The sequence below is a fragment of the Schistocerca piceifrons genome, chromosome 1 (assembly GCF_021461385.2).
Source record: "Schistocerca piceifrons isolate TAMUIC-IGC-003096 chromosome 1, iqSchPice1.1, whole genome shotgun sequence".
NCBI lineage: Eukaryota > Metazoa > Arthropoda > Insecta > Orthoptera > Acrididae > Schistocerca > Schistocerca piceifrons.
Genome location: NC_060138.1, coordinates 414,338,913 through 414,352,288, shown reverse-complemented (window position 1 = coordinate 414,352,288; position 13,376 = coordinate 414,338,913). Strand labels below are relative to the sequence as shown.

The window sequence follows — 13,376 nt, the reverse complement described above, 5'->3', positions numbered from 1 at the left end:
ACTTCGCCAGACTTCTAGATATCGTCCAGCCATGGAAATAATGCAGGTGAACATCGTTCTCTAACTACAATATCAAACTAGGATTACGAATAATTGCTTCCAATTGTTAAAATTACAGTAAACAATGTTACTTTACTACATGACTATGGTGCTGAAGTCCGAGATTTTCTCAGTGACCGCTTTCCAGGTCAATGGATTGGCCGTGATGCGCCACATGTACGGCCCCCACGTTCCCCACACCTGACACCACTCAATATCGTGTTTGTACCTCCTGTGCCGACTTCTCTACCTGAACTTAGCCCACGAATTTACGCAGTCACTGAGCAAGTTACACCTGCGATGCTACAGCGAGTTTGGGAAGAAATTGACTTCCGATGGGATGTGTGCAGGATAACCAACGGAAGCCACATAAAACTTCTTTAGTGTAAGGTAAAAAAACTTGATGTGTTTCCCTGTAAAAGAACACTAGACTCAGCTCTGTATCTTCTTTCAATAAATTTGTGTGAATTTTTAAAGTTGTGAAGTCCGCTTCGAAACGCCCTGTATTGCACATCCCATGTTTCGGAAGGCAATGCCATCGTCATTATCGAAATACAATTTTTCTTACCTTGAGAATGATTCCGAGGTTGCCTTTCGAAATACCTGCTGTACTTGATTTTTTCCAACTGCATCCCAGTAACCGATTAGCCTACATACCGAGGAGAACTTCATCACTTATCCAAACACTCCATCACTGTAGGTAACATTTCGGTTTAGCGGAAACATAACAGTGACTGCATCTCATCCGCTCCACAAACAACAAAAGCGAAGCTTATTTTTTCCGCTCGTGAACAACAAGGACTGAATGCAATAAATATCCAATATTGTAAGGTAATAAGCTGACGTGTGTGTTTAAAATTTTTGCCTATGCCAATAACTCAGTACTGCCCAGTTTTCTAGCAACCTCTTAGAACCATTTGTCTTTGTGCGAGTAAATGATAGGCTTACCTAAGAAATAAATGATACTATTCGGTTACCGAGACAACTCGTATGAAGTCGTATTTTTCTCTTCTGCGTGAAGAGATGTAGGAGGGAACTGATACTATGATTAGCTGCGTTAATGATGTCATCTTCTTGTTTCGCTTGTTAAAAAATTTGAGTTTTCTGTGTTCGACTCGAGATTTCTCCTGTTGCAACACTTGCCTTCACAGTTAAATGTGAATTCGCAAAAGAAATGGACAATATGTGTTTAGATATTGCGGAGGTTAGCAGTTCATTTTCTATCGCTCACAGGATGCCCGTGGCATGTCTAAATAATTTATTTTCAAATGACAAGTAATTATCATTTTGGCAGCAGGGAGGATTGGTGGAGGTGTAAGAGAAATTTATTATCGGATGAAATTTTCACTGAAGAATTTTTAAGTTAGACGTTTTTCACGGAGAAAATTTTTTGTATACACTGAAACAAATATAAAGGTGATTTCATGGCCAATAAAGCTCACAACGCGTACACACCCCCATATACTCTTAATACCGTAATTTGCCACGTTCCTTGTCCGTCCTTTACATCCAGCCTGGCAAGAAGTATACGGAAACTATTTTATTTCATTGGCCACTTGTAACGTAGTGCCCATCTTGAGTGGATTTCTTAGTGTGTGATTTATTAGTAAGGCATAGGTAAAGCTAATGTGTACGGAAACAAAATGAATCAGTTACTTGTTGGAAATGTGGTCTGCAAGCCAGTCCAGACCTTCATACAGTCCGCTTCCGGTAACGGCGCAAGTCCCCTGGATGTACCACTTCCTGTGCTGGACACTATCCAGCCGCAGCATGTCCTTGACGGCCACGACCGAGAGGGCGTGTGGAAGGTCCTGCTTGTTGGCGTACACCAGCACCAAGGCGTCCGACAGCTCCTCCTCGTCTAGCAGGCTGTGCAGAATGGACGAGGCGAGAGGCATCCGCTCCTTGTCGGTCGAGTCAACGACGAAAATAATGGCGAACGTGTTCGCGTAGTACTGCTGCCACAGCCTTCTCACCTTGTCCTGCCCACCGACATCCCACACAATAAAACAGATGTTTTTATACTCAACTGTTTCCACATTGAATCCGAGAGTTGGCATGGGAGTAACATCTTCTCCCATTTTCATCCGGTACAAAATAGTAGTTTTGCCTGCAGAGCCCAATCCGACAATTAATATTCGAAGTTGCTTCCTGCCAAATAACTTCCGTACGAACGTAGAAAAAGTTAGCCCCATCGTTGAGAAACCAGTGTATGATGACACATAGAAAGTAAACAATACAAGTAACAACTAACCCTGCTCACACCATTTTCGTAATTTTTTCAAAACAAAGTGTGTATGAACTACGTCAGAGATATTATCTTGGACTGCTCTAAAGATAAAACCAGAGAGTGCCACATAGCCACTTTGTACTTCCATGTATATAGCACCCTGTTGGCAGTCTCGATAACAAAGAATTTGTATACTATTTCTTGTTTGCGGAAGCTAAATAAAATGAATGAAGTATGTTAAGGAAGAATTAAAATTAGTTCAGTTCAAAATGGTTCAAATGGCTCAGAGCACTATGGGACTTAACATCTGTGGTCATCAGTCCCCTAGAACTTAGAACTACTTAAACCTAACTAACCTAAGGACATCACACACATCCATGCCCGAGGCAGGATTCGAACCTGCGACCGTAGCAGTCGCGCGGTTCCGGACTGAGCGCCTTAACCGCGAGACCACCGCGGCCGGCAATTAGTTCAGTTCATTCTAAGATCAATTCTTGGTTGTTGCAAATTTATTTACGTTTCAAACATCTCACTCACTCCAGTTCACAAACCAAATATGCAATAAGCACAAGAATCATAACTCTGCCGTTCGTAAAAGATTTGCACTACGAAAACAAATACTCGTGTTAGTACAGCGTCCATGGCTCACAATACATAAAACGTTATAGATCGACAAATCAGTGTTACTTACGTAAAGATGCTCACAGGGCCGGTTCTACAATCTTGAGATAAATCAAGGGTTGTCTATTCGAAGAGTAGGGTAACCACGGATTAACTTGGAGTGCGCGTTGTACGATACCATTTCATCCCCCGGTTAGTTATTCAAGGAATAGCGATCCCGTCCAGTTAAGTTGGCAACAACTAAAAAGCACGTTTAGTATTTTCGCGTGCGTCATTTCGTATTTACTTAGCCATCGCCCGCAGAAATAGCGTGTCTAAACGAGCGATAAGCATTCCAGATCGCAAAACTGTTAGCTTTAGAGTACTTTGAGGCTGGCAGATACCACAGTTTAACATAAGAATCGCGACACTCCGTTTTGTTTCTGTTACCCACAGCGACAGCAGCGCCCCAAGCGGCAAGCAAGCTGCACTTCTGAATACGATGTTGGATAAGTGCCAATATTATCAGTGTACGTAATGTTACAAAAATTCCAGAACACCTTATCTTTTGCAGATAGACGTCTTACATCTACCCAACAAAGCGGAGTTTTGTTCATTACACTTTCAGCCAAATCATTGAATGTGGAACGTAGGAAACCTATATGGAATGTAACATCTACATTATTTAATGTACTAAATAAGTCACAACAATTGTATCTTAAGGGAAAACCACACAGACGTGATGACAAATTGTCAAAAGCAATAAAACTGTTCCCTAACACAGTCGAAACCAATTCCACAATTGTTGTTAAATCTCAGCCACAAACGGCTAGAACCATCAACACATTCGCTTTTGAAGCAGAAGCAGCAATATTTTCAAAAACACATTCGTGTAATAGAAAGTAGAGTGGAGTGTAAGAATTTTTTGACTGTCAAGGAAAGTACCTATGGCCGCAGCTCGTGGTCGTGCGGTAGCGTTCTCGCTTCCCGCGCCCGAGTTCCCGGGTTCGATTCCCGGCGGGGTCAGAGATTTTCTCTGCCTCGTGATCACTGGGTGTTGTGTGATGTCCTTAGGTTAGTTAGGTTTAACTAGTTCTAAGTTCTAGGGGAGTGATGACCATAGATGTTAAGTCCCATAGTGCTCAGAGCCAACTGAACCATTTTGAAAGTGCCTATAATAACAACAACAACAAACAACAACAGAAATATACCTCTCATGCATGAAATATATGTTTATATTCGCTTGCTTTCAGCAGAATAAGCTGCAAATATATGGATATTCAAAAATATTTCTTCATGAAGAAGTTATAGCTTATGCCACTGAACGAGTGTGAATCGGGTGCTTTCCTACGTATTTCATGATAGTTCAGCGGAACTCAAAAATATAGCAATCATTTCGTTAATTAAGTCGGAGATAATTAGAAACAAACATTGTCCTTACGACACAAGTGAGTGTCTGCTTTCCCACGGCCCCGAGCAATAGTGTCGCACCAGCTGTCACACTGCAGAGTGTCGTGATTGTATTTGTTAGACTGTGCAGATACTGAAAATGACCCAAAGAGTGTAGCAGAAAACACAAATACTGCTGCGGCCTCCTTCAGTGGAACTATTAGGGCAAAACATTTCTAGAATACTTGTTTGTATAATAATATAATGAGCGATACTGAAATTAGATAAAGGATCAGGTATTTGTTGTTTGACCGGTAAGCGATTTTTTCTTATACGTTTGTTTGCATTGCCATCTTCCGCGGCTGCTATTAAAATCAATTACTACGGGATATCTGCCTTGAGCTGACTGCAGTTCAGTTAAAGAGAATTAGACAGACGCGTTTCACTCTTATTTGTAAAGTATTTTCCGTGGTTATTCTACAAATTGGATCCAATTTTCAGAATAACCACCGAAGATGATTTATAAATAAAAGTGAAACGCATCTGGTGTAATTGTCTTTAATTAAATTAAAGTCAACTCAAGAAGGATAACCAATAGTAACTGATACTTTCATATTTCTGAATAAGGTACAGGAAAAAATTAGAAATTTCACATAGATCGACAGAGCAGCTGCAATAGATCTATGATTTCTTTTTCCAAGAAAGAATCGCGCAAACGTTATTCCCTGAAAAGGTAGCAGAGGCTACACTTTGGTGGAGCCCCATCCGTGGAACGTAAGTTCCAACTTGTGCATAGTGAAATTCACGACTGATAAAGTTCATACCAGAAGAACGCCATAGGAAGGTCGATTTAGATGCAGCTTTTCTAGATGCGGCAGTATTCCACCAAATGTAGGTGTATGACAGATAGTGAACTGTAAGTAGGCGAGTAATATAGAAGCAACAGTGAAACGCGCTCTGCCTTGTGAAATAGCTGGTCTTTCCAGAATCTTCAAGAAACTGTGAAAGCACGAACATCATGGAGATTAATTTGACTGACAATTCTGAGAGATGCTACTGGCTAGCCTGCTATTGTATTGACGTCTTAGAATGATTAATTCATTAAAACAGCAGAGAGTGATCTGCAGAAAGTACCTTTGTTGAATTATTGAACACTAATTATACATCTACTTATGCAGTTCTTATTTGCAGATCCATATCAATCCTGTTTCTATTATGTGATGATTATTCATAATTATACAGGGTGTTACAAAAAGGTGCGGCCAAACTTTCAGAAAACATTCCTCACACACAAATAAAGAAAAGATGTTATGTGGACATGTGTCCGGAAACGCTTAATTTCCATGTTAGAGCTCATTTTAGTGTCGTCAGTATGTACTGTACTTCCTCGATTCACCGTCAGTTGGCCCAATTGAAGGAAGGTAATGTTGACTACGGTGCTTGTGTTGACATGTGACTCATTGCTCTACAGTACTAGCATCAAGCACATCAGCACGTAGCATCAACAGGTTAGTGTTCATCACGAACGTGGTTTTGCAGTCAGTACAATGTTTACAAATGCGGAGTTGGCAGATACCCATTTGATGTATGGATTAGCACGGGGCAATAGCCGTGGCGCGGTACGTTTGTATCGAGACAGATTTCCAGAACGAAGGTGTCCCGACAGGAAGACGTTCGAAGCAATTGATCGGCGTCTTAGGGAGCACGGAACATTCCAGCCTATGACTCGAGACTGGGGAAGACCTAGAACGACGAGGACACCTGCAATGGACGAGGCAATTCTTCGTGCAGTTGACGATAAACCTAATGTCAGCGTCAGAGAAGTTGCTGCTGTACAAGGTAACGTTGACCACATCACTGTATGGAGAGTGCTACGGGAGAACCAATTGTTTCCGTACCATGTACAGCGTGTGCAGGCACTATCGGCAGCTGATTGGCCTCCACGGGTACACTTCTGCGAATGGTTCATCCAACGATGTGTCAATCCTCATTTCAGTGCAAATGTTCTCTTTACGGATGAGGCTTCATTCCAACGTGATCAAATCGTAAATTTTCACAATCAATATGTGTGGGCTGACGAGAATCCGCACGCAATTGTGCAATCACATCATCAATACAGATTTTCTGTGAACGTTTGGGCAGGCATTGTTGGTGATGTCTTGGTTGGACCCCATGTTCTTCCACCTACGCTCAATGGAGCACGTTATCATGATTTCATACGGCATACTATACCTGTGCTGCTAGAACTTGTGCCTTTACAACTACGACACAACATGTGGTTCATGCACGGTGGAGCTCCGGCTTATTTCAGTCTAAGTGTTCGTACGTCTCTCAACAACAGATTCGGTGACCGATGGATTGGTAGAAGCGGACCAATTCCATGGCCTCCACGCTCTCCTGACTTCAACCCTCTTGACTTTCATTTATGGGGGCATTTGAAAGCTCTTGTCTACGCAACCCCGGTACCAAATGTAGAAACTCTTCGTGCTCGTATTGTGGACGGCTGTGATACAATACGCCATTCTCCAGGGCTGCATCAGCGCATCAGGGATTCCATGCGACGGAGGGTGGATGCATGTATCCTCGCTAACGGAGGACATGCTGAACATTTCCTGTAACAAAGTGTTTGAAGTCACGCTGGTACGTCCTGTTGCTGTGTGTTTCCATTCCATGATTAAAGTGATTTGAAGAGAAGTAATAAAATGAGCTCTAACATGGAAAGTAAGCGTTTCCGGACACATGTCCACATAACGTATTTTCTTTCTTTGTGTGTGAGGAATGTTTCCTGAAAGTTTGGCCGTACCTTTTTGTAACACCCTGTATATATAAATATATATGTGAATATTTACAATAAACAACTGTAATCTTTTTTATAATTGTGGTGGACAAATGTACCCATGAGTCATATCCAAACTTGAGATGGTTGTTATTGTATCTAACCCAAAATGTCTGTGACGTACAGTAACTATTTGATACATATGTCGGGATTGTGCAACCATCTATAGCAGCTAGAAGTATTTTGGAAGTGAATGAGAAGTAACTGGAGGCGTGAAACCTTCACTGTGTTATTCCTTCTCTTCTACAGTCCTCTCAGCTTAAGACTATTTGGTTTTCAAAATAAAAATACCTGTTCTCAAATGTGAATAAATTAGCAGACTTGCAGATGTTGCTGCGTCAAAAGTAGCATGAAAAGAATAAGAGAAGGAAGGAGCAACTGTATTGGTTTAGAAAAGGGCATGAAGCTCAAAATTAAGATCAGAAAATAAAAATCCAAAGAAATGATTTAAGTTTAAAAGTCTATTAATCTATATACATCTGTTTATTTTATGTTCATTTAATTTACTAGTAAAAACAGAAGGAAATTACCAGAGGCCAAATATTTGAGCGTCAATTCTAGCTGGTTCATTGATGGAACAGAGTTATTCGTGAAAGAAAGAAAATAACATGAGACAATTTGTGTGAAAATTCAAGAAAAATTTTAAAACATAACTTTTCAGCCGCTTCTTGCTCTGATGTGTTTATACAGATTCAGTAACTTAAGATTGTTGTTAGGTGAATGACAAGTACCTTTGTTCTTATAATGCACGCATAACAATTGCTTTGTAATAAATAGGGAAATGGTTATGTGGATAATAATAATAACTGAAAACACAATAGCTATAGCCCATAGCTTATGTTTAAAAAAACTGACTTTCTTAATAATTTTACTCTGTTACACTTAGCCTGAGTAAGCACAAGTAATTTACATGTTTATGGGAATAATGCTAGTAGTGGACAGTATTGTTGCTCTGAAGCATTCACTAAAGTATGGAAAGTTGTTGTCCCTGTAGGAGATGAGAGTGAACAATATTTTCTGCTACAAATGTGGTTGAATGAACGTGGGACATTTATGACCTATCAAATTTTTTGTTACATTAAACAATCATAATAATCCATCAATTTCAGAAAAATTCACTCAAGTACAGTATCACATATTTCATCTTAAGTTACCATGAACTATTACAGTTCGATATAATGTAAGTTGGTATGTCGCTGTCCTTCTTCGACTTTCAAACTAACTTACCCTGCCACTTATAAGGAGGATAACATCTTAATACGGACCCTGAACCACTGTGCAAATCGGCACTTTTCGTATTAAGAAGTGAAAAACACCTTATGACTGACAGTGGACTTAACCTGAGACCCATGGATCTGTAGTCTGGCACTTAATCACTGAGCCATAAAGCCCCAGAATACATTTTAAAAGACACATTTTGCGTTACACAACGAAAACATTTTGGCAACAGGTATCGGAAATCGCCAAGGATAATTTGCAGCACGTATTCGCAGTGTCAAAGCTACAAGCACCAGCCGCACAGTTACAATAACATAAAATATATCCAGGAAGAGGTTTCCTGGACATCGGCGAACCTACGAGGAGACTACAGTTGTTATACATTTTGTGACTTACGGAAGAAAATATTATCTGGACACTTATGTTGAAGAGAAGCTGTACGAGGGTTCTTTCTTATGCAACAGGAAAGGCTGCTACTTCTTCAAGAGCGATTAGGAGATTGCCTACAACTCACCCGCGCGACCGGTTCTAGAATATTGCTCGTGTGTGGGATCTGTTCCAGATAGGACCAACGGTGGATTTGAACGTTTAATCCGTGGGAGAGTATCACAGAGATACTGAAGGAACTGAACTGGAATACTCCTGAAGATAGACATAAACTATCCCCAGAAAGTCTAGTAATAAAGTTTGAAGAAATGGCTATTAATGATTAAGCTAGGAATATGGTGCAACCCTCTACATATCGCTTGCATAGGGATCGTGAGGATAAGATTAGAATAATTACTGCACGCCCAAAGGCATTCAAACAATCATCGTCCCCTGCCCCATACTTGAATGGAGCTGGAGGAAACCCTAATAACTGGTACAATGGAACGTACACTATCTGATCAAAGGTATCCTGACACCAACAAAACATAGGTTTTTCGTATTAAGTGCATTGTGTTGCCACCTACTGCCAGGTACTCCATATCAGCGACCTCAGTTTATTAGACATCGTGAGAGAGCAGAATCGGGCGCTTCACGGAACTCACGGACTTCTAACGTGGTCAGGTGATAGGGTGTCACTTCTATGATACGTCTGTACGCGAGATTTCCACACTCCTAAATATCCCTAGGTCCACTACCTCCGATGTGATAGCGAAGTGGAAACATGAAGGAACACGTATACCACAAAAGCGTATAGGCCGACCTCGTCTGTTGACTAACAGTTAGAGAACCAATTAGTGAGGGTAACGTCTTAGATCTCCTGGCAACAAACAGACCTGAACTTATCGAATCAGTTAAAGTAGGGGAAGGTATCAGTGATCATAAGGCCGTGACAGCATCTATGACGACGGGTCCTGCAAGGAATGTTAAGAAAGGTAGGAAGATATATTTGCTCAGCAAGGGTGACTGGATACAAATTCCTGAATACCTCAGTAGTGAGCATCAAATATTCGGTGATGAAGACGAAGATGTGGAGAACAAATGGAAAAAATTTAAATGCGTCGTTCAATATTCCGTAGACAAGTTTGTTCCGAGTAAGGTTTTAATAGATGGGAAAGATTCGCCATGGTTTAATAGCCGTGTTAGAAAAGTGCTACGTGAACAAAGATCACTTCATCTCAGATTCACGAGAAGTAAAAACCTAGCTGATAAACAAAAGTTGAACGAAGGGAAATTGAGCGTAAGGAGAGCAATGAGACAAGCGTTCAATGATTTTGAAAGTAAGACGTTGTCAACTGACTTGAGTAAACACCCTAAGAAATTTTGGTCGAATGTAAAATCAGTAAGCGGGTCAAGATCATCTATTCATTCTGTCAGCGACGACACCGGTACCGAAACGGAAGATAAGAAAGAGAAGGCCGAAATACTGAATTCGGTCTTCCGAAGTTGTTTCACCACGGAAGATCGTAAAACTGTCTCTCCTTTCAATCGTCGTGCGAACGTCGAAATGGCAGATACTGAGATAACCGATCGCGGAATTGGAAAGCAGTTACAATCGCTTAGTAGTGGAAAGGCTTCAGGACCAGATGAGATACCTATAAGATTCTATAGAGGTTAAGCGAAAGAACTTGCTCCCCTTTTAGCAGTAATTTATCGTAGATCGCTTGAGCAACGAAAAGTACGTAATGACTGGAAAAAACTGCAGGCCATTCCCGTTTTTAAGAAAAGCAGTAAGACAGATCCACACAATTACAGACCTATATTGTTGATGTCAATCTGTTGTAGAATTATGGAACATGTTTTATGCTCAAGAATTATGGCGTTCTTAGAAAATGAACAGATCCTCTGTAAAAATCAACATGGATTCCGCAAACAGAGATCCTGCGAAACTCAGCTCGCACTGTTCCTCCATGAGATCCACAGTGCAGTAGACAACGGCGCTCAGATTGATGCCGTGTTCCTTGATTTCAGTAAAGCATTTGATACCGTCCCGAATTGCTGTTTAATGAAAAAAATACGAGCTTACGGAGTATCAGAGCAGATCTACGACTGGATTCAAGACTTTCTTGCAGATAGAACTCAACACGTCACTCTTAACGGAACTAAATCGACAGATGTAAAGGTAATATCCGGAGTACCACAGGGAAGTGTGATGGGACCGTTGCTGTTCACAATATACATAAATGATCTAGTAGAAAGCGTCGGATGCTCTTTAAGGCTATTCGCAGATGATGCAGTTGTTTATACCAAAGTACCAACACAAGGAGATAGTAAGAATGTGCAGAACGACCTGCAGAGAATTGATGACTGATGCAGGCTCTGGCAGTTGACACTGAACGTAAATAAATGTAATATATTGCGCATACATGGGAAAAGAAATCCACAACTGTACAGCTACGCAATTGATAACAAACAGCTGGAGACAGCATCTGCCGTAAAATATCTAGGCGTAACTATCCAGAGCGACCTAAGTGGAACGACCATATAAGACAGATAGCGGGAAATGCAGACACAAGACTCACATTCATCGGAAGAATCTTAAGGAAATGTCACTCACCCACGAAGGAAGTGGCTTATAAGACGCTTGTTTGCTGTTCGACCTGTACTTGAGTATTGTTCATCTGTCTGGTATCTCTATCAGGTAGGACTGATAGAGAAGATGGAGAAGATCCAACGAAGAGGGGCGCATTTCGTCGCGGGTTCGTTTAGCTGGTGAAACAGCGTTACGGAGAGATTTACTACTGAAATTTCTGGACAGCACTTTTCAGGAGGAGTCAGACAACATATTACTTTCCCCCACATACATCTCGCGTATTGACCACTCGGAGAAAATTCGAGAAATTGGGGCCAATACAGAGGCTTACCGAAAGTCATTCACCCACGTACTATTCGCGAGTGGAACAGTGTTGGAGGGATCAGATAGCGGTACCGAAAGTACCCTCCACCACACACCATTAGATGGCTTGCGGAGTATAACGTAGATGTAAATGATTTAACAGAGACCGCCGACAGTTGAAGAGGGTCGTAATGTGCAACAGGCAGACATCTATAAGGACTATAACAAAGAAATTCCAAAATGCATCAGAATCCACTGGAAGTACTATGAGAGTTACACAGAAGCTGAGAAAACTTGGATTTCATGGTCGAGCGGCTACTCATAAACCACACTTCACGCCGGTAAATGCCAAACGACGCCTCACGTGGTGTAAGGAGAGTAAACATTCGACGCTTGAACAGAGCAAAAACGTTGTGTGGAGTGACGAAACACGGCTTACAATGTGGCATTCCGATGGCAGGGTGTATGTATGGCGAATCGCGGTGAACGTCAACAACCAGAGTGTGTAGTGCCGACAATAAAATTCGGAGGCGGTGGTGTTACGGTGTGGTTGTGTTTTTCATGGACAGGGTTTGCAGCCATTGTTGTTTTGCTGGACACTATCACTGCACAGGCCTACACTGATGATTTAAGCACCTTATTGCTTCCCCCGTTGAAGAGCAATTTCAACACGACTGAGCACTTGTTCATAGTGCACGACCTGTGTCGGAGTGGTTACACGACAATAACATCCCTGTAATGGACTGGCCTGCACAGGATCCTGACCTGAATCTATAAAACACCTTTGAGATCTTTTGGAATGCCGGCTTCGTGGCAGGCCTCACCTACTGACATCGATACGGCTCCTCAGTGCAGCACTCAGTGAAGAATTGGCTGCAATTCCCCAAGCAACCTTCCAGCACCTGGTTGAACGTTTGCTTGCGAGAGTGGAAGCTGTCATCAACGTTACCGATGGAGGGGGCTAGGTGTCCGGATACTATTGATCACATAGTGTACCCTCTGCCATGTACCTCACTGTGATATGCAGAGTTTAGATGTAGATGTAGATATAGAGGTAGATGCAGATGTCCCTTGTCTTGTGTACTCGCCTGCTACAAATTTGGAAATGAAGTGGAATTTTATTTTTCTTTGAATGATTTTTAACATCCTGTCCTCTTCAGTATTGTGCGCTAGCCGACTTCTGTTAGACCATGGGCGACACATTAAAAATATGAATAATGCCAAAACTTGCTGGCAGATTAAAACTGCGTGTCGGACAGAGACTTGAAGTCGAGACCTTTGGCTTTCGCCGGCAAATGCTCCCGATTTCGAGTCTCTTTCCGGCACACAGTTTTAATCTGCCAGGAAGTTTCGTATCAGCGCACACTCCGCTGCAGTGTGAAAATTTCATTCATGAATACAACTGCTTCTTACTTCTCGCTGCTGGCGGACCAAATCATGTATTTTACGTTTGGTAATTGCCGTTTTTGCTAAAGCTAAGTACTCGTTTTTAATTATTCAACTATTTAAATAAACTGCTCATCGTGCACCGGTCTTGTCACTGATTCTTAATTACTGTAACCCACAAGTTATGCCTGGTTTCCTATGATTGTTAGACTTTGTTTTATAAGTTTCGACGTCACCTTTCGGCGGGAGACTCCACCAAGAAAGTCGAGTCACCACTAACTATTGATCAGGGCCATTCAAGAGACTCATTATCTTTGGATTCGTGGACATGATGTTACGTGAAGCATAAATGAGTCTGACTGAATGTTACGTGAGTGGGTGACAGAACTCGACACACAGCTAAACAAACACCGCAG

At 41.6% G+C, this 13,376-nt stretch overlaps 1 protein-coding gene across 1 annotated transcript; it reads right to left on the bottom strand.

Annotated features, from left to right (window-relative positions):
• Nucleotides 1-1,691: 1,691 nt before the first annotated feature.
• On the bottom strand, nucleotides 1,692-2,234 carry LOC124711144 (ADP-ribosylation factor 4-like). The gene has a single exon (XM_047241042.1). The coding sequence runs from the start codon at nucleotides 2,232-2,234 to the stop codon at nucleotides 1,692-1,694; it is 543 nt and encodes a 180-aa protein (XP_047096998.1).
• Nucleotides 2,235-13,376: the final 11,142 nt, after the last annotated feature.